The 27516-nt window shown below is 40.9% G+C and overlaps 1 protein-coding gene and 1 long non-coding RNA gene across 2 annotated transcripts in view; one reads left to right on the top strand and one right to left on the bottom strand.

Moving 5' to 3' along the window:
* The window catches only part of asic4a (acid-sensing (proton-gated) ion channel family member 4a), a 64675-nt gene that overhangs the window by 34637 nt on the left and 2522 nt on the right, over window positions 1–27516 (top strand). The window contains exons 3-10 of the mRNA XM_061287838.1: window positions 19868–20012; window positions 20492–20619; window positions 20720–20873; window positions 25031–25084; window positions 25707–25860; window positions 26283–26374; window positions 26659–26738; window positions 27321–27437. Coding sequence (XP_061143822.1) covers window positions 19868–20012; window positions 20492–20619; window positions 20720–20873; window positions 25031–25084; window positions 25707–25860; window positions 26283–26374; window positions 26659–26738; window positions 27321–27437 — 924 coding nt within the window. The remainder of the gene's footprint in view (window positions 1–19867; window positions 20013–20491; window positions 20620–20719; window positions 20874–25030; window positions 25085–25706; window positions 25861–26282; window positions 26375–26658; window positions 26739–27320; window positions 27438–27516) is intronic.
* LOC133160192 (uncharacterized) lies at window positions 13974–27496 on the bottom strand. Its single transcript, XR_009715819.1, has 3 exons — window positions 27224–27496; window positions 17950–18146; window positions 13974–14767 (listed from the first exon to the last, which is right to left on the bottom strand). It is a non-coding gene; the product is annotated as an uncharacterized LOC133160192 (long non-coding RNA).

Raw genomic sequence — 27516 nt, 5'->3', positions numbered from 1 at the left:
CTGGCTCTAATTAACATTAGCCTCCAGCAGCTGACTGGTGTCCTCCGGGAAACAGAAGCAATACTGGCTGAGCCGTAGTCCTGTAAAACACAACAAAAGGCCATCGGTTCATCTGTTCGACGCCCCCACTTGCCGCCACCTCCCGTCTCCCACCACCCACTCACGTCTCATTTCCCCACACCGGCAAAGAAAAAACAATGCTCAAAGAACTTTCTGTGTTTGCATCCAATCATGTCGTTTTTAGAGCGGAAACCTTAGTAAACAATATTGTGTTTCGCACCCACTCGCACAACTTCCGAGTGATTATGGTTGTTCGTGTCATCAGTTAACAATTCAATATGTTGTTCTTAGGTCTTTTAATGGCAATTGGATATTTGGTTCCTCAACTTGATGGTTGCCATTTTGGCTTTTGTGCGGCATGCAACACATTCTTTTCAAATGAATGTTGCCAAGCAAGATTTAGGTCTTTATCTCCAAATCAGGTTGGTCACTTTGTACATAGCTGGCAAACCTAATTAAAGTGCAGCGTTGGTTTTGCATTTAAAACAAGGTTAGTGTTTGATAACCTCGAGTTTCACGGATAAGTGCGCACCCACTATTTAAATATTTGGCAACCAACGAAAGCGGTGTGAGCTGGCGGCTTTCCGTCATCCTTAAACACATCTGATCTCATCCCATAAAAAAAGCTTAGAAACAAAGTGTGTGATTCTATGATTGCTTCGCATATTTCACTCAGGGTCAAACATTTCCACAGCTCGCCGAATCAAGACACTAAGTGCCCCCTGACTCGCTCACGAAGAACCCATGTCTTGTGCGGTGTGGTGTAGTGCAGCAAAGTACTCCCTGGGCACCTGCCATTTTTCACAGGAAAAAAAAAAAAAATCAATCAGCAGTACAAGAGGGGCTCATTTTCATCATCACTTCATTGACTTTCTCCCCAGCTAAATTTGCTTTGCAACTACCAAGTAAAACAGCTGCAGGGAAAGAAGATCATAGCGCATTTGAAAGAGCTTTTGCACGCACGCTGTAGTTTTCCCTTCAGCCTTAATACCTGACATTTAACTGGTCGTGCTTGCATGTTGCTGACAAAAGCATTTTGTGTTTGCTCTCGCTAGATACAGCCACACAAAGTGCTTTGCTGGATCTTCGTAGCTTTGAGGCATCATCAAACAAGTGGTCAGATCGAAGGGAATCAACATGCAGTAGCTTTTTCTATAAGTTTTGCAAGAGATATATAATAGTAATTATAGTTTAAATGATCACTTATGATTTATTTTTATAACAGGTCCAGAGCTGCTAATTTAGGAGTTGTTGACTTTGGGCAAAAGGTGGTTTACATTATGAACTGGTGCCCAGTCCATCACAGGGCACATTGAGCAGGAACTGAACCGTCAGACGGATGAGCGAACACCATCAGCGACTTCCTTCTTAATTGTATTGTCTCAATTTATGGTGCTAATTTAAATCTCTCAAAGGGGAAATTCAATTTACACTCTGCGGTATATTTTGGTTGTTTTAAATTCTGATGCACACATAATAGAATTCTTTTTGGCTCCAATCCTGAGGGACTTATTAGGACTGAAGACATTTCCAATTATTTGGAAGGACTGCACTCTCATGGCCTTCACGTTGACCGTATTGTGCTTGTGAATGCGGATTGTGCTCTCTCAGATGGACACATTTCAGTTGAGGCAGCTGTGCTTGTTCCCAGGATGTGTGACGTAATCCAAAGTGACATTCAAGTATGTCCCCTGGACCACTGAACAGCTTCTAATCTTTGGGCTGTGTGCCTTCAGGAGAGGACCTGGTTTCCCCAGCCATCCTTCGGAGGGTGCAGCAATAGCAGATCTGTTCAGGCAGTCGGAACTGGAGGCTTGCAGCTCGAGTCCTGCTGCTGAAAAAATAAATTGCAACTGTTTGAGTGTTGACACAAGAAACCGAATATGGTTGGAAGTTACCCGGCTAGATCACCATGGTTACTTGTGCTAAACTAATAACCTGATTGGCAGCAGTTATTGTTCATTTTTTAAAGTGTGTAATTTTATTATATTGTGTTCAGCAGTGAGAAATTAACCATTGGATCTAAAAATAAAAAAACGCTTATGCGTTGACGAAGCATCAGGATAAAAGACAATGCATCACAACCAACTAGCATGGAATGTAAAATTGCAAAGAATGTGTGGGTGTCGAATGTCTTTTAGAAGGGTTCCTATGAGAATTACCACGAACAATGTAGTTTGGTGAACAAAAGGAGGAAAAAAATAGTCGGAGCTTTCGCAGTTCAAAGATGAACCACCATCATTATTTTATAGAATGCAAAAGGAATTTGATCAAGTTGTTCCTGTATCTTTAGACCTACTATATATTTTGATGAAATATTGTGTGATGTAATACTTAGCCAACATTTTCTTTTACAGACTTCAGAAATGTATTTCTTAAAGCATGTTCTTTCCTATTTCCTCTTATGAAAAACTATAGGAAACTATAAAAAATAGAAACTATAAGCTAACTTAATGTCAGCCTGCCGTTTAAGTACCATCAAGAAAAGTAAACATTTACAGAGCAGCCAAGCCAGCTGTCGGAGTCGGAATGATAAGGTGGCTGCGCTTGAGATGGGCGATCAGATGTCCACTGCAGCTGGAAAAATAACAATAATAAAAAAATGATTTTGAACTAAAAAGCAAGGCCATTGATTAGATTGGGCAGTCTGTTTGCTTCATTTGCGAAATTGGACTCGACCTTCCTTTTGTCAGTGATTAAGCAATCCTGTCATCAACCAATCTATAGATTTGATCTGCCCTGAGATAATCAAGGTCAAAGATCTGATGATTCACCTCCTTTATGTGCATGTCAGCACTTGCCTAGTTATTATGTTCAATTGAATTTAGAAGACAACAGCAGTTCGGAGGTTATCCAACAAAATCTTAACGCTACTTTTGGTTGTAAATCCGGCTTGGTGTGCGAGGTCACCGCGAGATTTATGGTGATGAGGACTTGGCTTTAGGGATTCTTTGTGAAATGGAGGTAAAATTCCAGAGGGATAAACACAATAGCAGCTCTTCATCCATCTGGAAGAACTGAAGTCTCTCCTTAATGCATAGTTAGCACCAAAAAATAAAAAAAGATGTTTAGTGTCTCATCGAGCTTCTGAACAATTTAATGAATGATAGCATCTTTTTCACACCAGAAACTCACATCTTAGAAATGCTTGAGAGGTTTATTCACTGTAGAGATTTGCTTTGGGTACTTTGCATAAACACAGCTTTTGGCTAAACAAAACTGTATATTCTTAATGTTATTAACCCTCACCAAAACAACAACAAAAACAATAAAAATGAATGCAGAGTTGAATTTGATCATCTGTAGTGACATTAAAGACATATTGCATATGTAGAAATGGACTTTTTTTAATATATAGATGCTTTTGCACCCCGGGGGCTTAATATATGGATCTTGAGGAACCCATAACAATCTTGAATTGGACGCTGGGTTTGAAAAGGTCCGTACCTTCTCATGGCAAGTGAAAACCTCATTTCTGTTTTAATAAATTGTGCCAAGGTCCATCTTCCTTTTAAAATAAGTGGGATTACATGACTGTTTCTTCTCTGCCCTGCCGTCATTGCGTGGTAACACTGTATGCACAAGATGCGCACCTTTCAGTCTTTACAGCTATTTGTCTTTCCGGCGGCATTATGCAAAACGCATGACAGTTTCAGTGCTTTAAAGCACGTTGCACTCAAGGTCATAGAAGCGACTTGATGCAAAGACAATCACCAATGCCTCGCTGTCAGCCTCCTGTCAAATACTCCATGCGTAAATAGATCAAATTTCGGTTACATGGGACTGATGGGTGAAACCATTGTGAAGATCTTTTCCATATGCTGCACCTTTGTAAACAGGAACGTGCTTCCTTTTGAGTCAACGTCAGGGTCCAAAACCCTCGCCACTGCCGAGCATTAACCCTAGTGAATTAGTTTAATTCAGTTTTTGGCAAATGAGAGCAAAGTTGAAGGAAAACAGGCCAGTGAAAGTTCTTACTGGATGCTTTGTTTAAGGCACTCGATTCCTAAATGACCATTTCTCTTCTTCTCATCTCTTGACGTTGTATTAATTGTCGAGCGCTGATAATAGCAGTTTGAACATCTTGCTGCAGGCAAACCATCCCTACGCAATTGTAGCAAAAGCGAAGCAGAGCTGAACACTAAAGGCATGTGTCTTTCTCGGTGAAATGGCGCTCCGTGTTTCGCTATTTTCACAAATAGCCACGCAAGCAGACATGTTCTGGGTGTCCGCATGGAATTTGTGTTGTTTCTTTGCTGCCCGGGGGTAGTTGACAGCTGTTGTGTTTGCCCGTTCTCGTCAGGTTGCGGGCCAACTAGTTCTAGCGTTCTTCACTGCCCTGCACCCACACCGCTTCTCCCCCTACACCTCATCGCTGCTGCAGCAAAACATGGAAATTGATGTTGTCAGTGGCGGGTCCCAGTGGACGTACAGAATCAGCGCCATCTAACTTCCTGCAACCGTCACCGAGCCGCGTGACGGGGTGTGCGGGAGGCGAGGTATGGGCCTTGGCGTTCACCCCCAGCCAGCCTCCCACCGCCTTGTGGTGAGTGATGTCACACTCTCAGGGATGCTGAAGAAGAGCACAACGGCAGCAGGCGGCAGAGATAAGACCTCCACACACACACACACACACTCCCACCGACCACAGATTAAACAGCGGGATTAACCTCGCTACTCCGCCAGTACCACCACGGTGTCTTTCACCCCCTTATCTGCCCCTACCTCCTCCCCTGTTTCTCCTCCAACATTTGCCGCCATTTATTTGTACAGCTGTCATGTAGTTGGGGAAATTGCTTCTTCGACCTGTGTGGGTTTTTATATTGAAATATAAGAAAATGGAACTCGGTATGCCAGAAACTTTCCGCACAGAATGTATTTTCGCATTATCCTGAGTCACTCTTGATATAGCTCATCTCTTTGAAAAGAAAAATCTTTGCATTATGATTTTCTCTATTGTGTCAGTATTGTTGCATTTTTTTTTTCTTTATACTTGCCACATTTAATAGCTTGATGTTTCATCTGCAACATAATGATTTTCTACGATTAAAGCCAGAAGCATCCAAAAAAAAAGTACTCAAAGAGATAAAGACCAGCCCTGGAGCTGCACTATGGTAATGGTTTCTTTATTTCATGCACTATTGTTCAGGGCACAAGCCTGTACTTGGGCAGGTGTCAAGGGTATTGGAATCAAATGTAGATGTAAAAATATAAATACATGTTCAACATCTGTATCAAAAGGGAATGAAATACGTTTACATAATTAGAATGGAAATTGAGACGTTTCCAATATTGGCCCAAAGCCAATACAGCGCAGCCACCTCCAAGAATATCTCATACCAACCTTCCATCTGACAGAATTCATGCATTATTCCCTTCAAAAAAAGGAAAAGAAATAAATCGCTCAACCAAAACTCGCACACGAGCTACGTTTAGACGGACGCATATTTCAGATTAAAAGAACGATGGGAATAAAAATGCTTCATGTACACAACCAGGTCAGGAAAATTGGAAAAAAATACACCAACGGCAAAAAAGTAGATATGGACAGTGCCATGTTTTGTTGAAACGGAAGTCTACTATTTGTGGTATATTTTGTCAATCTTCAAATGTCACATTGATTCGTTCAATGTTCATGAAAACAGTGGATCCGATCATTTTAATCCAAATTCTGAACATTTTGTCCATGTAAAAGTAGCCAATGTTCAATTGTATTATCATCCATCAATGGTCTTATCCAATTTAATGTCTTCTCTGCAGTTTTTTTATTTCTATTAATATGATTGATTGCTCTAAAAGGATGAATTTATGATAGAATTATCCACTCGCCGTGTCTTCCAATGCATCTTTTCAACACACTTCGACCTCTGATTTCTTTTGTCTCCGGTTAGTAACTATAAGCGTTACATCACAGGTAAGAGGGAGTGGAGCCTCTCCAACCCTTCAAAGCATTAAATTAGCATGGCATCCTTGTGTGTTCTCGAGCTGTGATAGAGCTAGTGACCAAGAGTGCTATGACATTCCATTGATCCAGAAAATTGCTGCAGAGCCAGCCTTGAAATTAGTTTAAATTGCTGAATCAGAAATGTTATCCTGGATCCAGTCGAGGCCAGCGTAAACCTTATGCCTCTAATCCCTCCGCTGATGTGAAAACCTGTCAGGGATCGTGTCAGCCGGCGCCACAAACGATGGGGTAATTCGGACTGGCTGGGACACAAGGAGACGCATGCGAGGCGGATTTGACTTGGATGGCGTTCATGGCTATCGCAGTTGTGCAAATCTTGTTGTCTTTGGGAAATTCCCTTTCAATCTGCCCCGGTCTTGTGCTTTTCCATTCAGTTACAGGCAAACTCTTGACGCTGTGACAATATCTTATCCCGAGCTCTTTTAGATGTGACTTGAGTCATAAATCAGAACTTTAAGGTTTGAGATTGAAGAGTTGCCATCAATCAGATGCCTTGTTTATCCTCTTTTGGATGCTTCTACCATCATTTGACAGAACGAGAGCAGAACTCTGGAAAGTCCCGATGTAGAATAAGCTCCGTTAAGAGCATCATTGAAGTAAACATGGGATTCAGGTCAAATATGTTCAGTCACAGACTTCTCTGTCTAAAAGGATTGAGAACATCGGGGAGCACTTCTCTGCCAGCACGCCAACACACAGCGTAATCTCCGAGCTTGTATTTTTTGAGACAATCATTTGCCGTGACTGACTGGTGATCAGTCTTAGCTGGCATCTGATCGATCGATCTTAGATCTGTGGTATTGGATGTGTTACGACTTTTGTGTTTTCAGAAGATAGATGAGCCGACAACTTCAAATACTTTCTACAGCATCAATTGGCTGTGTTGGGTTTGTATAATATTGAACTAAATCACAATGCAGGACTGGTGGTTTGTTCTTGCTTTTTGCTCGCCCAGATTGCTTCTCATAGGTTTTTGTGCGACACCAAACGTCTGAATTGATTGTCAGCGGTGATATAGTTGTGGGTGATGTGCTGCAGACCCCTACGACCTTGCGCAGGATAGACTGTATGGTGGCTATTAAAAATGATGAAAAGATGTGCAATGCCACCACATCACTGAACCCTTACTGTTGCTCCACTGACCCTGAAGGACACGGATGTTGCAGATGTTTACTTCTTTGTCCTGAGGCCCTGTTGAACATGAGCATAGGATCTGGATAGTTATAACCTTGGTTACCTTGGTAACCCAATGTGATTCAGGTGGATTAAAAGAAGGAAGCATTTCTCTGTGGTGCGATCAAAGATGTCCAAGACGCATCTTTCAAATTGTGTAAAATAATAACCCCGGTGGATGGCAGTATTTCTCGATACTGGTCAGTCACAGAAATGAGCTTTAATCACCTCAGAGCGACAGACTCGCAGGACAAGTGATTCTAACCAGTTTAGAGCGTCTCTGTTTGACGCACTTTGCTCGGCCCGCACGTTTCACTCTGACACAAATAGACGGTTCTGTTTTTAGGCATCGCGGCAGCATTTCAAAAACACGAGCAAAGAGCATTTTATCTGCCACTTTGATGGAGACCTTTGCACAACCTCTGTTTGTTTACCAATGTCAGCAAAAGTAAAACTGGCTTTATAGTTTCTCTCTTGCTGGAAAAAAAAAAAGTTGAACTCTAAGTGGGTGAAGCTTTAAGTATCATGCATAATCCCCTTTACTTCTGACGGGAATCAGAAACTTGGCCCTAAGAACACTCCACGGATTTTTAGGTTAGTGTGTGAAAATCCGGAAGGATAAGAGATTGCCCCAGTGGATACGGGCGGATTAGTGTATGTATTGATTTGTGTCATCTTGAGGAGCATGCAGTATATTACAAGCACATTAGGAGACAGTAACTCGGCACATTAAAATGTGGAGTGCGAGCGATGAGCACTTCAAACGGCTTCTTTTGCGACTTGATGAGCTCTCGCTGTCAAATTTAAACTTGAAGTCAATCAAGGACTTTTCATGTAACTCGATAATCAAGATAGAAGAAGTTCTAATCTTTAAAAATATATCGCGTAACTGCCCGTGAACTACATTAGCTCTTGGAGTACTTCCAGCCGATCCGTATGAAAGAGATTATTATGAACTAGCTAATGGTGCGTTTATTCGAGCTCATTAAAAATATATGTCAAGTTAGTTTATTATGAATGGCCATAGAAGTTACGGGGGATTAAAAAGGTTTTAAAGCTGATGATCATGCTTTGTTGTTCTTCGGCTCGGACATGGTAAGCACCACATACTGCGTTTGGCTTTATTACATCGATAAATTTTAAGCGATTTCATCATTGCAAGTACATAAAAAAAAGATATCTGTTTGTTTTACTCGTTGAAGTTGGTCCATCGGAATCACAATAATCGCGTGTTGGGACGTTAAATAAATCCGGGTCATCCCCAGTCAAGATCGTACTGTCCGAACTGAATATTTCATGTTTGGGCCAAGCCCCATCGCGAAAGAAAAAAAAAGCGTTATGTTTAGTTTCATACGGCAAAGCCTCTCTGTCGTTAAATAGTTGCTGTGCAAGGACCTCCCGGGAAATTAAAAACATATTGTGCCACAATTTCCCTGTGACTCGCAAAATCTCCGGGGAGAATACTTTTCAAATTTCTAATAAAGGAGATGTGGAATTACAGTGAGGGGACCAGGCATTAATTAAAGTGGGAATTTCACGGAGGTCAACTCCTCATATTTATCTGTTTACACCCATGGCTTAGTTATTGGTAAAGACCGCTCGGTGTATTGAGGTCACCGCTCGGGGGTGAAACAAACGTGTGGACAGTCTTAGGTATGATAGCCAAATGATTTATGTTATAATAAATAAAACTCAGAAGGGGATACAATGTTTTAGAGTGCAGTGGACCCTGCAGGAGGTAAACAAACACTTTTTTGTGACTTTTTCCTATCCCACATTCTGCCAAGCGTTTTTTTTTTTTTTATAGCTGCTTTTTAATTGTTTAATCTTAACATCCTCCCCTCATTTGTGAAATTAACACTTTTAAGAGACTGCGTTTGCATCTTATAATGATTCGCTCCGATGTGCAAGATTATTTCTGCTGCCACAACCCCGCGCAGTAGTTTTGCGAGTGTAAAAGCGCCATTAGTGTTCTGTCCCAGTGCAGAAAATGCTTCCAACCGGGCGGGATACCGAAGCTAATGGTGGCGGCTGCCCTTTCACTGCTTGACAACTGCAGCCTGGTTGGTAGGCATACAAGTGACATATAGATGTGCCACTTATTTATTTTGTGGGAGTCAGGGCTGTGAAATAACAAAGTTGTTAGTTGAGGGAATAGAAATGGTCTCTATCCAATGAAAATCCCACTTTATGATGAAACTGTTTTGTTATTGCTCTGGAAATAAAAAAACACAATAGATGGCATGTCACTATTTTCAACAAACAATACAGTGTTGAACAGCTTTGATAGGAAAGCCTGTAATTGTTTTGATGAAGCCGTCGTGGAACTGGAAATAATTAAGGTCTCTGCAGGGTAAATCTCAACACTTGTACTGCTGTTCCCTTGATCTTTTCTACACGATCAATTTATTTCAAGAGGTTTCTTAAGCGTCTGATAATTCCTGATTAAAACTGTTTACGACATGCGGCTCTTTTGCTACGCAGCCTCATTTACCTCCATGACTAAGGAGATGAATACAGTCAAATTAAGAACATTTGTGAAAGTGTTTTCTGAACGCTGTCATTTTCTGTGCTTGGCTGGTTTGGTTATAAGACCTGCTTGCTTGGTTCACCACTAGGTGGCACTAAATTCTACACACTGTCCCTTTAAGGCAAAGTTAACCGCAAGAAGTCATCTTAAATTAGGCAATAAAAATCAGTTTGTTGGTGAATGAGGCACGAAGTAAAGCAGGTCTTTCACTAAGTACTGCCTAGTAATTTGGGATGGACTAACAAAAACTATTAGCTAAAGTGGGTCTGGGTAGTCAAACTCCATCAGGCCGTCTTTCCTGTGCAGCTCAGCGAGCAAGAGTGAAAAACCAACTAGGATTGATGAATGGTCCGTCCTAACTTCTCTTGTTGTTTGTTTCATCTGGTTTTTTTAAAAATGACCCGTCAAAAAAAAGGGAGAAAGGCGGTGTTGTGCACCGTGCTGGAGGAAGACATGCTTGCTTGAGTAATCCTTCACTTTTACACCGACTTTTCGGGGCACCTAAGCAAGCCTTCACACATCAATACAAGGTGTCTATCCCCTTTGGGTAAGTTCACTTGATGACTTTCCATCTCCGTATGAGGGCTGAGATGGAAGTGCCGTGAGAATACACTGACATTGATTTCTTTATTTCAACTGCAATGTTGATCAGACAGCACTGCAAAAAAAACACACCATGGATGGGAATTAGACACCATAATAGTCAGAGGCCATAACCTTATCATTTCTTATCATTGTGATTCCACTGATGATGTCACAGCGTAAACAGTATCGACTTAAATCAGACAATTAATCACAGTGGGACACTCCCGGACCAGGTTTCTCTGGCCACGACATGATCAGCTCGGCTAGCTGAAGATCTGGAGCCCCTTTCAATCCAAACATATCGTCCACTGCTCATCCTTAACCAAAACATTTTCCGTATTTTTGGCCTGGCGCACACCTCGTCAGAGTGAAGAATTCCCAATATTGAATTGTGTAATTGGTACCACATGCTAATACGACACGCACGGCGCAGTGTTCACAGAAGGAATTCATCTGGTGTCCACCGAGGTGTATTTTTCCACTTGTTGTCACAGTGCGGCTTAAATAAGATAAACATGCTCTGTTCCTGACATCTGTCGCAGCAAATTATAAATCTTGGCGAGGGTTGCAGAAAGCACAGTTAGTCCTCAGAAAAAGGGCTTTGTCACAATAAGTAATGTATTATGAGTTCCTACGGTGGAAATTGGTTGACATTAAAGCATGCTCTCAAAGCAAGAGGACACACGGAACCTTGAGTAGAGCAAATTCTATCATGTTTATTACGTATGATCATGTGAGGCCTGGCCTTTAAAGGGAAAATCTTAAGGCCAACTCACTTTTTGTCATCTTCTTTTACAAATATGTGTGAAAATTATACAACCAATTGAACAATTATGAATTTCCACCCCGCTATTACATCACAGTGGGTGGATTTGTTTTTGTGTTCTCTCTCTCTCTGCCTGTAGTGGTATTATGCAAGCGCCCCTCATTTGTAGTCCGTAGGCAGAGACGCAATACCTCCCCAAGCTTTTATGAGCCCCAGAGCAGAATATGATTGGAGCTTCCCTTCCGTCACGCCTTTACTATATGTGTAAAATGTTTGTGCTGTTGGCAGTTTTACATTGTAGTCAAACACTAAAACAAAGCCAAAGGTATACAGAGCTGCAGTGAGTTTCATTGGCGTCTGATAAGTGACACTTGATTGCTGAAGGAAGTTATCAACGTCCAGTCCAGTTAAGTCTACTTGTCAAAGTAATGCATTCAACACTATCTTGGGTGAGATGATGGCTTGTTCACATCAGACTGGGCTATCCTTTTGAATGTGCCGATTTCAGCCAGACAAAGAATGGGTGTGGAAAGTGTTGTCAGTGAATGGCACGTTATTAAAATACCTGACGCCTGTTTTAAATTGTGTATTCTACGTCCAGAAATGCATTTAGGTGACTTTTTCTACAGAATGGTCATTGGGTTTTCGTCTAGCGTTCGTCTGTTGAATGTGGCGGAATTGCAGTAATGGAAAACGGTCACCATCTCAGCGGCTTGACACAAGGTCAAATTTAAGACTCGCGTCTCTGGAAAGGATTTGACAGAGATTCATTCACACAGAGCAAAACGCGCACTAAAAATTCATGCCTGTTGATGTTTAACATTTTAAAGGTAAATCGAAAATGCAGTGAGGGATTGGAAATAAACACATCCATTCCCTTTTCTCTTCCAGCCCTGGAAAAACACATTAACACAAACATCCAGTTGATTTTTTTTTTTTTTTTTACAGTTAACAAAATACAGTTACGTTTATTCTGTGATTCTTTTTTTATTTTTTTATATGTCTTAATATTCCTACTTGGTTTTGATTATCTACTTGGGGAGGGAGTTTAAAAGATCTCCTCAAAAGACAGTGCTGCCTTGAGATGCAAGTTGAATTCAAAACACAAGTCTAGAATGCTCTTTGAAATGAATGGAAATGCCATTAATCCGTTCCAGCCACCCCAACCTCCCCTCAAAAAAATTAGAAAATGAGTGACCCAAATTGTTGTAATGTGTTATTTTAATTACAAACGTAGCACTCTACAAAACACACACACCATAATGACATAAATTAGTAGTCAATAAATTAAAATAATTTTTCCTTTACTTTAATGGAAAGGCGTGTCCCCTGTCATTCAGTGCTCAAAAAATTCATTGGGTTATTTCTTTGCATACCATACTGTAGTGCAGCACATGATCACAGCCTCACACTGAGGCAGAGGACGCTTGCACCAACGAGCAAGTTAGCCCGTTCCAAGAAGATCAGACGCACAATGACAGCGTGGCGTGTAACCACAGGAAGCCTTCGATTATTGTACGGCTCGACCACAAGCAACTTCTTTAACTGGCAGGCAAAGCGCGGGCGGCATGCCTGGGGATTGACACAACCGTCAGCCCGATACCTGAGCTTTGTGTGGATATTAGGTGATGACATAATTAAAAGTCCAAAGGGACGAAACCATGTCGTCAACTTCTAATGCCTCACGGAGTCGAGGCAAGTCGCCTTCTGAGGTTTGATGATAAATGTATCGTTTGAAAAGAAAGTTTTACAGCAGCATAAAGTTAAAGAGCACAGGTGTATATATGCCAGATATTGATAATATGTTCAGAAATTGGACACGCGGTAATTCTGTTCAGCCACGACCGTCCGTTTGTCTTGATGATTCCATTTCCTTCACGGGATGAATGTGGACATCTACCAAATGTTATTTCTGTTTCTCCTCGGCTTCATTTCAATGCATCAGAAGCCTCCTAAAACCTCCGACTGCATTGTGCGCTCTCCTGACTCCCATTTGGCACAACTACAATCCACATGCCAAACATCTGGGCGGGTGGCATGCCGCCATGCAGCCGGGGCCAAATATTGGACCCATCTCTGATGTGCGGTCATTGTTGCCTTCCTCCCTTCACTTTGAATAATCTACCGTTTCCTTTTGTCTGCCATCTTCATTGACTCTCTTTTTTTTTAATGGTGTTGTTTTACAACAGCAGTTGTTAAATGAAACGTGACAATAACTGTAATGGATAAACACCATTTTTATTGAGTTTGCCTGAAGTAATTATAAAGTCAATAGATTTGGAAGAAATTTGGCCTTTGAAAAATCTTATTGGCAGTGCATAGGCAGAAAAAAAATACTCATGAGATTATTTTCAATTTCTGTTAGATCTATCGCTTCGTCCTTCGATAATTTCTTTAATGATATGCCCTTTAATTTGTGTGCTGTCATTAGAGCAGATAGTTGCCATTTAACCTTAGGCCAAACATCTCTGCAATTTGGCTCCGCGTCCCCCTCTGTCCAGTGATCAGTGAGAAGTGCTTTGGATCCAAGCAGGCTCTTTAACAACCCACAGTAAAACCTTTATCAGACTTGTTTGCTTGGATGATTCATGCAGAATGAAAAACACGAGCTATCTGCCTCTTCCCCGTGTGTTCAAAAATGTCCCGTGCTTTCCAGGCAAATATTGTTAACGTGGGGTGTTAGGTAAGGGGGGGCACCAAGATAAGTACGCCTGTGAGCGGATAAGTGCACCATCTTGTGAATGGAACAAGTGTTGCATGCCTGTAGACCGCTCAGGACAAAACATTCAGCTGTTGTTTTTCTAAAAGTAAAAAAATGTGCATCTTATTAAGACAAATTCACATCTTAGGGTTATTTAGAGTCTTCAAAGTTTTTTTTTAGTTTGCATCTGTGGTATAGGAAAACCCACAAGGAGAACATGCAGACTCCACACAGGTGGGTCCAGCTCCAAGATTCAAACCCAGAACCTCTCAGCTGCTGGCCACATGTCCGCCAGCGTGCATCCAAAGCTAAAATCCACTTATTGATTTGAGATGGAAAACACAACTCCAGCTTGGCTTCAATATTACTATTCATGTGTGTTTGTATATCTTTCACATCCCCTAAGGCTTCCCCATATTTTGTACTGATAGATGTTGAACATGGATATCATATCAAGCTTCTTCTCTCCAGACATTTCATCTAAGTTTAGACTGCATGTGGCCCCAGTCCAGCATGAGCGATTTGATGTCTTGGCTCTGATGAATACAAATAAAAAAGGATGGACTGTATCAGGCTTTCTTCAGGGGAGGTTGTTTTCCCAAAATAAATAAATAATGTAGGTGCCGGAGCGATGAGTGATGGAAAGCTTGGGAAATGAAATTCAGTGTAAATGACAGTGGTCCCTTGATTAAACAGGAATATGAGAATGGCCGCGGACAAAGAAAGTCAAAAGGTAGACAAGTGCATAAAGGGAGATGATTCAGCTACGGCTTTCACCTCGCTGCCTGTCTCCTGACACACTCATCAAACGGTGAAGGGCAACTTGAGGTGAAGAGCAAAGCGAAACACCCATTTGTCAGCTAGGGCAAAGCGTTCTTTGCTATCTTTAGAGACATTTGTTTCAACATCCCTCCCTGTCCATGCACCCACACCTCTTCGGTGCCATTGCCTGAAGCTGCAGTGAGGAATAAACAGTCACCACTCCACCTGAAATAGGAAAATAAATAATGAAAGCCAACAATAACCAGTTGAGTGCTTGTGGGTGAAGTCCGGATAGTGACATAATAACAGCGGACAAAAGCAGTAAAATGTAAAAGTTGAACATTTAGTCAAGTCAAGTCAAGTCAATTTAGCATCAAACAGAGCTGCTTAAGTTGGTTTTGGTTATATCTTACCTGAAGGACTTTTCACTTAAAAGTCCTTGTAAATTAAAAATGTGAGTGTGAACATCTGGGTTTACTAAAATAAAACATAATACAAAAGAACCACATGGCTTTGTTTTAATAAAGTCTTTTGAGCTAATGCTAACAAAATGCAAAATACCATAGGTGGCCTAATAAATACCGTTGGTGTTGCAGTGACCCTTGAAGCGGCAGATATTTGGACAGGGTGAAGCAACACATGTAGACAGACAATATACCAGTACAGTATTATTTATGCAAAAAAATTAGTCAGTTGTAAAAAAATCTGCTTTTTAAAAAAAAAAAGGAAATTAATAGCTTTTCTATTCTTTTCAGTGAGGAATTATGATTTATATGGGTGTTTTGACTCAAACTCATATGTCAAGGCATCACTGTACCTGTATAGGAAATGCATAAATAATTTCTTATTATCTCATTTGGCTGAGCGAAGCTGAAAATATATCAGGCAATCCATTCAAAAGTACATTGGAGATCTTAACCAGCTCAATCAAAAGGGACATAACTGCTAGCTGATATTCTGAATTCTTTGGAATGGTAAATTAGTGTCATCCGGATGTTGGCGGAGATTCAACTAAATCAGCGCCGAAACCATTATGAGCTGCAAATTGCATTTAACAACCTAGTGAGATTACGGCCTTGAATTGAGTGCAGCCCATAGTCACAGGAAGCTGCCACGCATTTCCACGTAAACATGGAAGTTCTATTCGCTGTATTGTGCTCGAGAGCTCGTTGGTCCATTTCCAACCTGTTATTTCAAAAGCATCTATCGCCGATCCATTAGATGAGTGTCCATGGGTGAGTGGCACAAAAATGGGAGGCTCGCTGGTTGTGCTGCTCGCCGACTCCGATGCTGAATTTATTTTTGATGCTCTGTTGGAGGGGACCAGAAAGAGGGCAGGGGATGACTCACAACTCCCACAAAGATGACTGAAACAAGCCCCGGAGGTTGACAGCAGAGTTCATTTTAATTTATGAAGTGTTGGGGCCCAACGTATGCGGCTTCAAACGGTCAAGTGGGTACAACGCCTTTTTATGGAAAAACCTCCCTCGGAGTGAACGGTGCCAGATTCATCACTCGGAATGATCATCGGATTAATCAGCGAGTCTCGGCGGAATTCCTCTAATGTTTCCTCGTTCATTTGCATTTGTCATCATTATTTGAGGAAATGATCACATTTATCAAGCGTGTTATTCCGCCCAGCGGTAGAATGATGACAAGGCGCTAATTGCAAATGATAGAGCTCGCTTGGATGGCCCTCTGAGAAACTACCAGTGAAATTGAAACACTCAGCTGCGTAATGATCTATGGAATATGCGTGCGCGATAACGTAGTGAGTGGCAATGTTGGAATTGTTAGTTAATGCTCAGCCTGCTCTGCTCGGAGTTGAACCTGTCTTCAGACCAACTGCTGATCTCTCCCAGCAGTGCGGTTCTGAAACTCACAATAGATTTGTGTTTACAGGCCACAGCATGTGATCTCGGTGCATGGCGCCATGGTAAAAAGTAATCTGCTTGACTTTTGATGAAGGATTATTTCAACCCGGTTTAATCAAGGAAAGATTTGAAAGAGGCGAATGGAGTAAACACAACCCCAAAGTCCGTCATTGTGTTTATTTCGGGAGGGAATTTATTCTTGGTTTTTTTTTGCTGAGGGTTAGGGTTACACAATCCTTATGTTTTATTTTAAATGAGATCTAATTTACATCTGGAAAAGAATATCAAGTAAAATTTACATAAGGATAATAAAATCATGACCTTTCTTTCTCACCCACATATTGATTCGCCAATGAGTTTCTTGGGGGGTTGGTATCGGTAGTCTTTACATACGAGATACCTTAAAATATGCTGCTACCCAGTATTGGTACTTTTCCATCCCAACTTACAGAAACCAGAAAAGCAGAGTCGGAATGGAAAACTATCACCGCTGATGACAAGAAAAGTAATAACCCGACATCTTCTTTCCGCTTCTGTTATGTTTTAAAAGCCAAGCTGATGATGACAGAAATTGACGCAGGATTTGTGTATCATAGCAAAGTGACACAATAAACACTTCAATTGCCGTAAACAGAAAGCGTAATGAAACATTTTGTTTTTACAGAGATAATCACACTGAGCTTTGATTGACACTGTTAGAGATGTATTTATTTCGCAGCATAATGAGCAATTTGCATAACTGCTTCATTTTGGGTTGTTGTTTTTTTTTCTTTCAACATCAACACATATGGAATGATAAGAGACACAAACATTTCTAAGGCAATTACTTGAGTTGATTCAGATGTCATTAATATTCCATGACACAGAACTGTCTCACTGTGACTTGAATTATGCAGAGCTTCTTCACCCTCTGTATGATGCGGCTGCATGTCGCATATAACCCCAAAATATTCTCTTCTGCTGTCGAGTAAGGACGCGTGAAAGATCATCATGTATTTATTATGAAGTTCTGCTCGAATAAACTAATGTTTGAATTCTTAAGTGTGGCAAGCAGAACAACGGGAGCTTTCCTGTGGTGTACAAATTTGAATTATTTTGTTCCAAGTGTGGTGAGTCATTTGGGATTCAGTATATTCTCTTGGGTAATTTTCTATCTTTTTTTTTTTTTTGGGTGTATATTGGGGTACTCCTTCACTGGTGCACTTTTGTCATCCTCTTTTGCTCAGGTTAAGGAGAAATGATGATAGCGTCTTTTTTTTTTGACCGAGTTGTTAAAGATGTATGTATTTTGTCATGGTAAACTGATTTATTTATATATTTTACTTGCCTTTCAGGTGCATCTGCTTTAGTTTTCTTGTTTTTAGTTGAACTTACTTGGTGAAATACAAAACCTCTAATTGTATTAGATTTGTACCAGTTAGTAACCATTTTGCTAAATCCTCATTGAGCAAAGACCCGTGTGGGAAAAAAAAAAAACGGGAATCTCACAAAAAAAAAAAATCTGGAAGAGGCAAAATAATTGGAAGACATTACCATGGTCTCAGGGGGTATCGTGTGAATATATCAAGGTCCTCCAGTGCTGGTTGTGGCACTTTTCAGCATTTCCAAAGCAAAATCCTCCTTCACCTCTGTTGCCCGTTCCATCAGACGAAGTCCGCCTTCCGGGCTTAAGTGTGTCAATGAACGGTTGAGAGGATCAGCGATAAGTGAAGCTTACCTCCCCGGCAACTCTGCAACAGACAAATTGAGATTAAACCATTTCAAGCTAGCAGCACATGTCAGTCAGACTCTTTCTAGAACTGGTGGGGTTCACAACCTCTCTTCTAATTATCCTCACGAGAAATATAAAGGAAACAATTGAAACCCAATTTATAGCTGTCGCGAGGGCCGTAACACAAGACTACCGGTTCCATGGGATGTTCCCCGCCCTCCTCTTGAAGACCCCGGGACACTCCAAGGACATGCATGCCTCTCTAGTAGCAATACTAAAAGTCCAAAATGCATCCCGAGCCTGTTGTTATCCTGAACAGTTCTCTGAATCATATTCTAAGCATCCATTTCCTATGAAAGCAAACATTTGCTCTCATCCTTTATCCAAACTACAAACGGTTCAAAGGGGACAAAGCAATTACTGCAAACGAAAGTGTATTTTCTCACCTTTAAAGCCATGACTGATATTTCCTTCTGTAATCATTGTGGTGAATATGCCCAGGCAAAGAATTTATGTACCCTTGCAACGTTGTTAGATTTATTCTCACTGGTGTATAAATAAGATTTTTTTTTGTTGGTTTTCAAACAACCTTCATTTCTGGTCAGAACATTCATTTGGCGGATTTGTTTGATCTTAAAGTCAGACGTCCGTGTTTAGAAGGCATCGGCATGACTCTTTAATATGTCCGCCGGATTGTCATTTGTGTCTCTGGGGTCGAGACAATTCCTCTTCTTTCATTACCAGTCAGCGTTTTCTTCACTAAATGAATCCAATGGATTTTGCTCAGTCTGGTAATTGATCCCTTATTTATCTGCAGAAAAAAAGAGGGGTGGAAGCTATTCATACGGGCTTCGTTGGTTTAATCACTGCTGGAAACGCGATTAGGATCGCTTTACCGAGGTGATTTGAATGCAGGTTGAACTAGAACACATCCACTTTTTAATGGTGCAAAAAAATAAGTAGCACATATTGAAACAATAATGGGATGTAGTTCATCTGTTTCAGGATAATAGAAACTGATGATTGGTTGTTTGGTGATATCTGGTCACCTTCAAGGTTTTATGGCGCATTTACCCATATATTTATCTTTTCCGATATATACGTCATGACGTCCAGCAAATCAACTTTGGAAATGTAATCCTCTCCATATTTCATCATGCCAGCATTGTCATTAAAAGCAAATGAAATTGTTTGAGGGACTGGATAATGACTCCCTCTTACAAAATGATATGCACTTATAAGAAGTGTCATCATGGCCATTTGTTATCTCCAGCGGCATCCTGGCCCCTGTCAGGGAACACGGCTACAAGGTACCGGCACGCCAGTGAACACACAGAGCAAGAAATGCGCTGCAAGCACAGCAACATCAGTTTTATTTTACTGTGATTTGCTGACATCAAAGTTTGAAGGAACATGAGTTTACCTGATTGCTTTTCCTGCAATTTACTGCCATGTTTCTCCCCCTTCCATTTCTGTCTAGAACGAGAAATCCTGTTTGTTCCTTATCATAATACAACATAACACTTAGCTTCTGAAGTTACAGGCCTCTGATAAGGTTTTATACGATGACGGCAAGGGGTCCAATTAAAATGTTACAGCCATAGTGAGCAGTGTGGAGACTCCAAATGTTTATGGCACATGACAGGATTTGATCTTATTTATGTTTTACGCTCAGTTCAATCTCGCTCTCGTTACAGGCTTGAATTTGTCAAGCTCATGTGAGCTTTTGTTTCCTTCCAGGTTTACACCAGATATGGGAAATGCTACACCTTTAATGGGAACAAGACCACATCTAAGAAAACCAAGCAAGGTGGAATGGGAAATGGGCTGGAGATCATGTTGGATATCCAGCAGGATGAATATCTGCCGATATGGAGAGAGACGAGTAAGCCAGCAAATTGTTTGTGTACAATGTAATGATGATGTAAAAATGAAATAATAATGTGCATTGTTTTTTTTTTTATTGCAACCCTTAGTGCCAGAATTTGTGAACTGATGAGAAAAGTAAAAGTCAATCAATTGACTGACAATTGTTGGTATTCGAGTGAACACTTTAAAAGTCATACATAATTCATTACACGTGGCTGTCTTCACTTCGATTTCAGCCAAGTTTGATTTCAACCGACGAGAAATAATCGAAAGTGTGGTGAGATCGCCAAGGTCGATCTCCGATACGTTGGAATTTAAAATACCGTCTAATCAGTTTCAGGGTTAAATTGTGTCATCATTAAAAACAACACCAAAAAAAATTGTCTGGTGCCGATGTGCTTATCGTACATGGGAAAATTATTCCCATTTATAATTCACATCACATTTTCTTCATCCTGTGAATTTCCCATGCTGTGCCCTTGCTCCATTTTGAAGACGAGACGTCTCTGGAGGCCGGAATCCGAGTTCAAATCCACAGTCAGGACGAGCCTCCTTACATTCACCAGCTGGGCTTCGGCGTCTCTCCAGGCTTCCAGACCTTTGTTTCATGTCAGGAGCAAAGGGTAGGTCTTTATCTTTATCATCTTCAAGCCCAACCACAAAGAGCATGGCAGCCTTACTGATTTCCTGCCAGCTGCCCGGCTAATAAATCTTTGTGCTCAGCTGACATACCTGCCCCAGCCTTGGGGGAACTGCCGCTCCAGCAGCAAAGAGAAGTTCCCCGGATATGACACGTACAGCATCAGCGCCTGTCGCCTGCTCTGTGAGACCAACGAGGTTGTGCGAGTGTGCAACTGCAGGATGGTGCACATGCCAGGTATGATCACACAGAGCTTTTAATTACCGTATTGTCCGCACTATAAGGCGCACCTTATAAAACCTTAGATTTTCTCAAAGGCCAACAGTGCGCTTTATAATCCGGCGCGCTTTATATATGGACCAATATTAAGCCACTACAGCAGGCGTCTCCAAATATACGGATTTTTATATGGACAAAGTTTTAAAATGGACCATTCATTGAAGGTGCGCCTTATAATCCGGTGCGCCTTATAGTGCGGAAAATACGGTATCTTGACTATAGATTTATACTGACGCTTCAAAAACTTTTCAGTTTGGCAACATATTCCGTATTACTACGTATGAATGACAGCCAAGGTTGGATTAAGAATTCAATTAGTAGTCGCCGCTTCCATTGGAATATTTGCATTAGTCAATCCATATCCATGATATCATGAGGCACGGACAAAATAATCCATCTGTGTTTTGGCCCACTTGAACCCTCCGAGGACGGATGTAATTTGCGCTCTGACCTTGAGCTGCTCTACATGGAATGGGATGCTCTTCAGCTATGATGGCAGCTCTCATTCAGGTGTCAGTCCTGATTAACATCTCAGTGAATTTCTCAACCTGTCGCCCGGGCAGGCCATCATCAATTTGTGCCATTTATTTTTACGGCTTCTAAGCGCAGATTGCAAGGTGAGTGGTTATGTTCTTTTAGTCTGGATTCAAACCAAATTCTATTATGAGCAAAAAAAGAAATTCTGAGCACTTTAAGGAGCTTGGCAACTCTGGGCAGTTGATAAATGAAGATGATTGTGATTAAATATGTGGTGAATGGTCTTTGTTGTTTCGCTGGTCTCCAAAGAAACACTCGGTGGACCGATGGCTGTCCCAGGGAAGCACTCCAGTGACACACGGCTGATTGGGAAAAGATTTTATTCAACCGATGTCAGAGTGATGTCTCTCCAAAAGTTTGAGTGCCCCCAAAAGCAAAGATGATTCAGCTCTCAACGACACAGATGTTCACCCCAAAAAAGCCCCTCGCGCTTCTCTCTATCTGTTCTCCCCCATCATTTGTACCTCGTAAGACAACAGCTGCGGTCCGAGTCTCTCTCTACTGGTTACTTCCGATGCCCTTAAAAGGGCATGGACAAGGGTCTTCCTGGTCACGGACGAATGGCCCTTCCATATTCTAAGTACCTACACATTACTGAAACTAGAGCTTCTCTGTACCGCAAAAATAGCTTAGGGTCTTCTCACTGCTGCTGGGTCGCCATTTAAGGTGACATACAGAGACGCATAGAATCCAAAATCTACCTCAAATAAACAAGAGAATTGATATTAATGATTGAATTATGAAAATTTTGTCGAAGACCTAAGATCCGACAGGAAAAATGGGAAACGCTGTTTGCAGATTTTTTACCCCTATTGATTACCGATTTTTCATTTTGCCTAATCGTCTGGAGGATACGAGTGAGACGCCCGTCTGTCAAGCACCAAATTAAGTGTCTAGACTTGCACAGCATGTGTGTCATCAACACTATTGCTAAGAGTCGGGCTACTGAATGTAAACTGTGATGAAGGAGGCTGCATTGAAGCTCGAGAAAGAACACAACCACAACAATGAATTGAGGGTACAGTCAAAATATGATACCAGAAGGTACATGCATCACTGGCCTTTTGACAAAGACTTATCACTTGCATTGGAAACAATGTTGCAAATCATTTATGCGTTTTGGACTGTAACATCTGGAAAAAAATGATAGAAATAAGAGTGGACAAAGGATAATAGTTCTGCTTTCTAATATTCCTCGGGGCCACAACTATTACATTATGCTATGACAGCTGCACCATTCTAAATGCTGGTCCATTGTTTTTAACAGCGGGAAATCAATCTGCCACCTAAATTATAAATGACTGCTGCCTTGCACGTCAGTCCGTGAGAGAAATTGCAAGATCAACATGTTTTTAAGAAACTGCAAGAATTGAGCCCCAGTTACAAATGAATAAGATAACAAAGAGAAACATTTGAATTAACAGATTGCAAGCAATAATCACTTGAGAGTTCCCCGTGAGCTGCGGCACCGCTTTTGCTTCCCACGGTGATGTATTGCATCAGGAATTTGATTTATTATAGATATCAGCTTTAATAAATGCAGAAGCTTTGCTTCGCCAGCTTTGGGAAAGCGAGTACGCACAATTTATTGTTGAATATTAAGAAGACTCAAATTCCTTTATAGGACTCCTGAGACCAATTGGCTCCAAAGCTTGTCAAGGGAGTGCGAGGCCAACTTGTGAATAGAAAGTCTTTTTCAGTCTCAACCACACACACACACACAGCTGTTCAAATGTTACAGCGCTGACGTTTTCATTTTTTACCCAGTAAACAGGATGTGGAAGATAATCCTGTCTTGCACTTGCAGTGGTTGTAGCCCCACTTATAGCTTTGTTTGTATATGTTGAAAAAGCTGTCGTGCGCCATCTGTTCACTAAAGCGTACACTTAGTGACTGGAATAAATACACGTTTAATTACCCCTTTTAATTCTCCAGGGTGTTCTTAGGTCCCTTTAAAGGCACTTTATAATCACAGTTGTTGTTTTTATTATTATTGCACTGTAGTTCGTAGGAGAGATTTGCAAATTATGTGCATTAAATATGACGTTGTGTTGACTTTGTTTTGATCGGACTGAGTTTCGTTTTATGTTTTCTCTGTGTCTCTTTTTTCATGTCTTGTCTGTCTTGTATGTTTTTTGTTTTCGCCTGTTCTTGTTAGCCGTTGTCATTTCATGATTCCTCTTGTGGTGTTTTGGTTTATTTTTGTACTTTGAATAGACTTAAAATATTTGGGATTTGACATTCCTTGCTGTTTGCTGGCTTGTTTTATATTTGAAAATAAAGTTCCTTTGAGAGTCCCGCACTTAGCTCTTCTAGCTTGTTGCCACCAAAACTCTCAACCTTGCGCTGAAGATGGATGTTAGTTTGAAGTGGTGACTACATCGAGTGGGTCTGATCTCAGGTCATCGCGTGTAAAGTTTGCATGTTCTCGCTATATTTGGCTTTTAACCCACATTTCAAAAACTTGCATGTTAGATTTATTGAATACTCTTTGTGAATAGTTGTCTTGGAAAACTCAACAGAAGCTCAGAAAGAACACACAAGAAAATTTAAGACTAGATTTGTACCCTCAACCTCAGAGCTAACTACTCATCCACTGTTCCCTTTGACATCAACTTGGGGCAGATAAAAGATTTCTTTCCCCCCCTTTTTTTTTTATAGTAAACAGCTGCTCGCGGTTTCCGAATATATCCGACTTGAAAGACTTTTGTCTTTGAAGCGGTGACTTTTTTGTTTTGTTCTGTTTGCCTCATCAATGTCGGCCGTGACATTGATGAGAACAAATAGTCTAGAAATTGGATATTTATAAGTTAGCAACATGATCCACTTATCAACTCTTTTAATGAAGATAAACAGTAAAGAAAACAATATATTACAAATGCACATTTTGTGACTTCATGTGACTCCTTTTAAATCTTCCACATTTCTTTTAGAAGCAAAAATGTGTTTTCCAAGGTTTGGTTGCTTCAGAGTTAATATTTTAGTGTCTGGGTCTATTTCTATATTTGGGCGGGCACCTAAAAAAAAAAAAAAAAAAAAAGCTATTAGGCCGTTCTTGTCCTGTGACACGTGGACAGCTCATGGAAACTCGCCATGGCTTTTGTCTCCTCAGACAAAATGGCTGCCCTTTTTACAAAGTGTTATTCAAGACTCATTTCTTTTCTCGCTGATAATGGTGCTACATTGTACAAACAAGACATAATGGGAGTGCGTAAAAAGTCACAGAGACTATCCGACGTCATTTCACTCTACATTAATCAACACACCTCATAAAGAAGCAAAACAGCAGAAGTCTGCTAATGACTTGTGCCGCTAATGAATTCCCGCATTTGATGGACTGGCCAATGTGTTTTCTTCTCTTTTCTGAGGAGTTTTTTTCTACACACGCATGCTTCATTTTTCTGCGACAGCCACGCTCGGTGGATGCAAGTCATCCTCGGTGTGTCCCGCCTTCGTTGGGAGATGAATGATAAGCGACGCCTTGTTGTTCACAGCCGTTCTTCCTCATTGCGGTTGACGCGGGTCACTGATCATTTTGGTTGTGATTGATCAGGCTCATTATGTGCTCTCTTCTCTAGGAACCGCTGATATCTGTCCTCCGAATAAAATCAACTGTGTTGACAAAGCACTTGGTAAGAAACAATCTGCCTTCATTTCTTTTCTCATTACAATGCAACAAAATAGGTACAATGCAAAGTTTTGAAGATTGTTTTTTTTTTTTTTCAATGGAAGCAATACCACAACCGGAGGTAATCTAAAGATCTTGAAATGACTTCCCATTGTGATTTTGTCACTTTGGAGTGTGATGGCGTACTTTGTTGAACTGTTAATATTAAACTGATTCGTCATTTCTACGGCGTCTCGTCCATCTTCCATCTCATCTCGCTCTCCTTCCGCCAAGAGAACAAAAGTGCCGCGCTTTTCAATGGCATTAATGGAGCGGTATGAACGATTTTATGCTAATGAGCACACGTACGTTGATATAATTATACTTTTTACTCTATTTGAGCCACAAATTTAATTATGCCTCTCATCATTACATTTAAAACTTATTGAAGGTATTAAGAGTGGCTTATATCCATATGGGCCACACTCATGAATACAATTATATGAATTATGCTCAGTTAATTCAAGGTAATATTTTGTAATATCATTTTCATAGAGGGAAAGTTCCTTCATGAGAAATATATGCCGTCGTGTATGAAAATAGACGGCACACTGTGAATCATTTGTTCTCATCTCACAATGTCGCAGCCCAGCTCCAGAAGACCAGCGGGGACACCTGTCCATGCGAGACGCCTTGTAATCTCACCCGTTACGGCAAAGAGCTCTCCATGGTCAAAATCCCAAGCAAGGGTTCAGCTCGGTATCTCTCCAGGAAATACGACAAGTCTGAAGACTACATCCGGTACGAGCGCTCCAGTGCGACAAACTCGACAGAGTGAGAGCGGTGATGCGCTTCTCATGAAACTGATCATTAACTCTGACCTCGAGTTTGTGGTCACTTGCACGCAACATAAAAGTCGACAACACAATGTTTATCGTACCTTGACTTTTTTTCAGCCATTTGTGTTTTTGTGAGTTAACAAGATAAGTGGCACTAATATTAGGACTGCAACTAATAATGATTTTAATCATTGGTTAATCTGTTGATTAATCAATGAATCAGTTTTTTTCTGTCACTTGGTGCAAAGACAAAATTAAAAATGCACCAACATTGAAAATATGAAAAAGTGTTGATCACAGTTTTCCAAAGTAGTTTTTTTTTCTGATCTGATTCTTGTTATGTTGTGATTTGCCGTATTTTAATACTCTGACTGTTTTTCTTAGAGACAATTTTCTGGTATTGGACATCTTCTTTGAGGCGCTCAACTTTGAAACAATAGAGCAAAAGAAGGCCTATGACGTTGCGGGTTTATTAGGTATGACTTCCGCCACCAAAAAAATGTATGTATTACAGTGGTGCCATGATATATGAGTTTACGTCATTCCATAATTGGGATAAATTGAGTTCACCGCCAGAATACAATGCTCTGAAATTTTTGCCTAACAATTAAAGCAGAAACAAAAAAAATCAGTGAATGACGGCTTTTAATCATCTAAAAAAAACGGTCAAGCCAGTCATATCTCAAGGTACCACTATTGAGGACATCGTTTGTGAACATATTAGAGAAAAAGGTGAATTGTTTTATTGCGCTGTTTGTAGGTGACATTGGTGGCCAGATGGGTCTTTTCATTGGAGCCAGCATCCTGACTATCTTAGAAATACTGGATTATATCTATGAGGTATCTGATTCAAGTTTGCATGTTTGCCTTTTGCTGGTTAAGTGTGAATATATCAAAATAAGAATATTTCGCACGTGAAGCAACATCATGATTCATGTCACACAAGATACTGAAGCATAAAATTACATTAAAACTTAGCTAGTTCATGCAAGCCTTCCCGTAATTTTGCATGATTTAAAAAAAAAAAAAAAAACACTGGCAGGCCCTTTGTTGACCTCAATCCAGCGGGCCAAGACAAAATGTCGCCCCAAATTCCCCTTGGACTGATTGTCATTTATCGTGCAGTCTGACTAATGTCACGCTGCCTGATTAAATGAGCATATCGGGCCCCCAGACGCTCGGGTTGCATATCCAGCATGTCAAAATCAGATATTTGGACCACGTAAGCAGTAAGAGTTGTTCCAGAGACAAATGTCTGAAACACAACAACTACAAGCACTATAGAAAATAGCTGGATGGATTACGGATGGAAAATGGCTACTTACTTTCCACTTGGGTATTAGTGTCATCATCTCAGTTTTTGCTCAATTTCTTGCACGCGCTCTTCTCATTTCAGTTCTTGTGTTTGCTGTTTTCCTGCAGGTCTTCAAGCAGCGGCTACAACGTGCACTGAGGCCACAAAAAGAGGAAAAGAAAAGCAAGCCGCAACCGCAGCCTGCTACTGTTGCAACAGTGGGCCTGGAAGAGATGAAAACAGAGGTCCGGCACATTCTGTACCGCTGCGCTTCTTTTCATGTCGTATCTACTTCCTTCCCTGTGGCACGATGATTCTATTAGG

The sequence above is a fragment of the Syngnathus typhle genome, linkage group LG9, assembly GCF_033458585.1.
Source record: "Syngnathus typhle isolate RoL2023-S1 ecotype Sweden linkage group LG9, RoL_Styp_1.0, whole genome shotgun sequence".
Classification (NCBI taxonomy): Eukaryota; Metazoa; Chordata; class Actinopteri; order Syngnathiformes; family Syngnathidae; genus Syngnathus; species Syngnathus typhle.
Note: the sequence above shows the minus strand (reverse complement) of the source record. Positions and strands in the feature narration are given on the sequence as shown.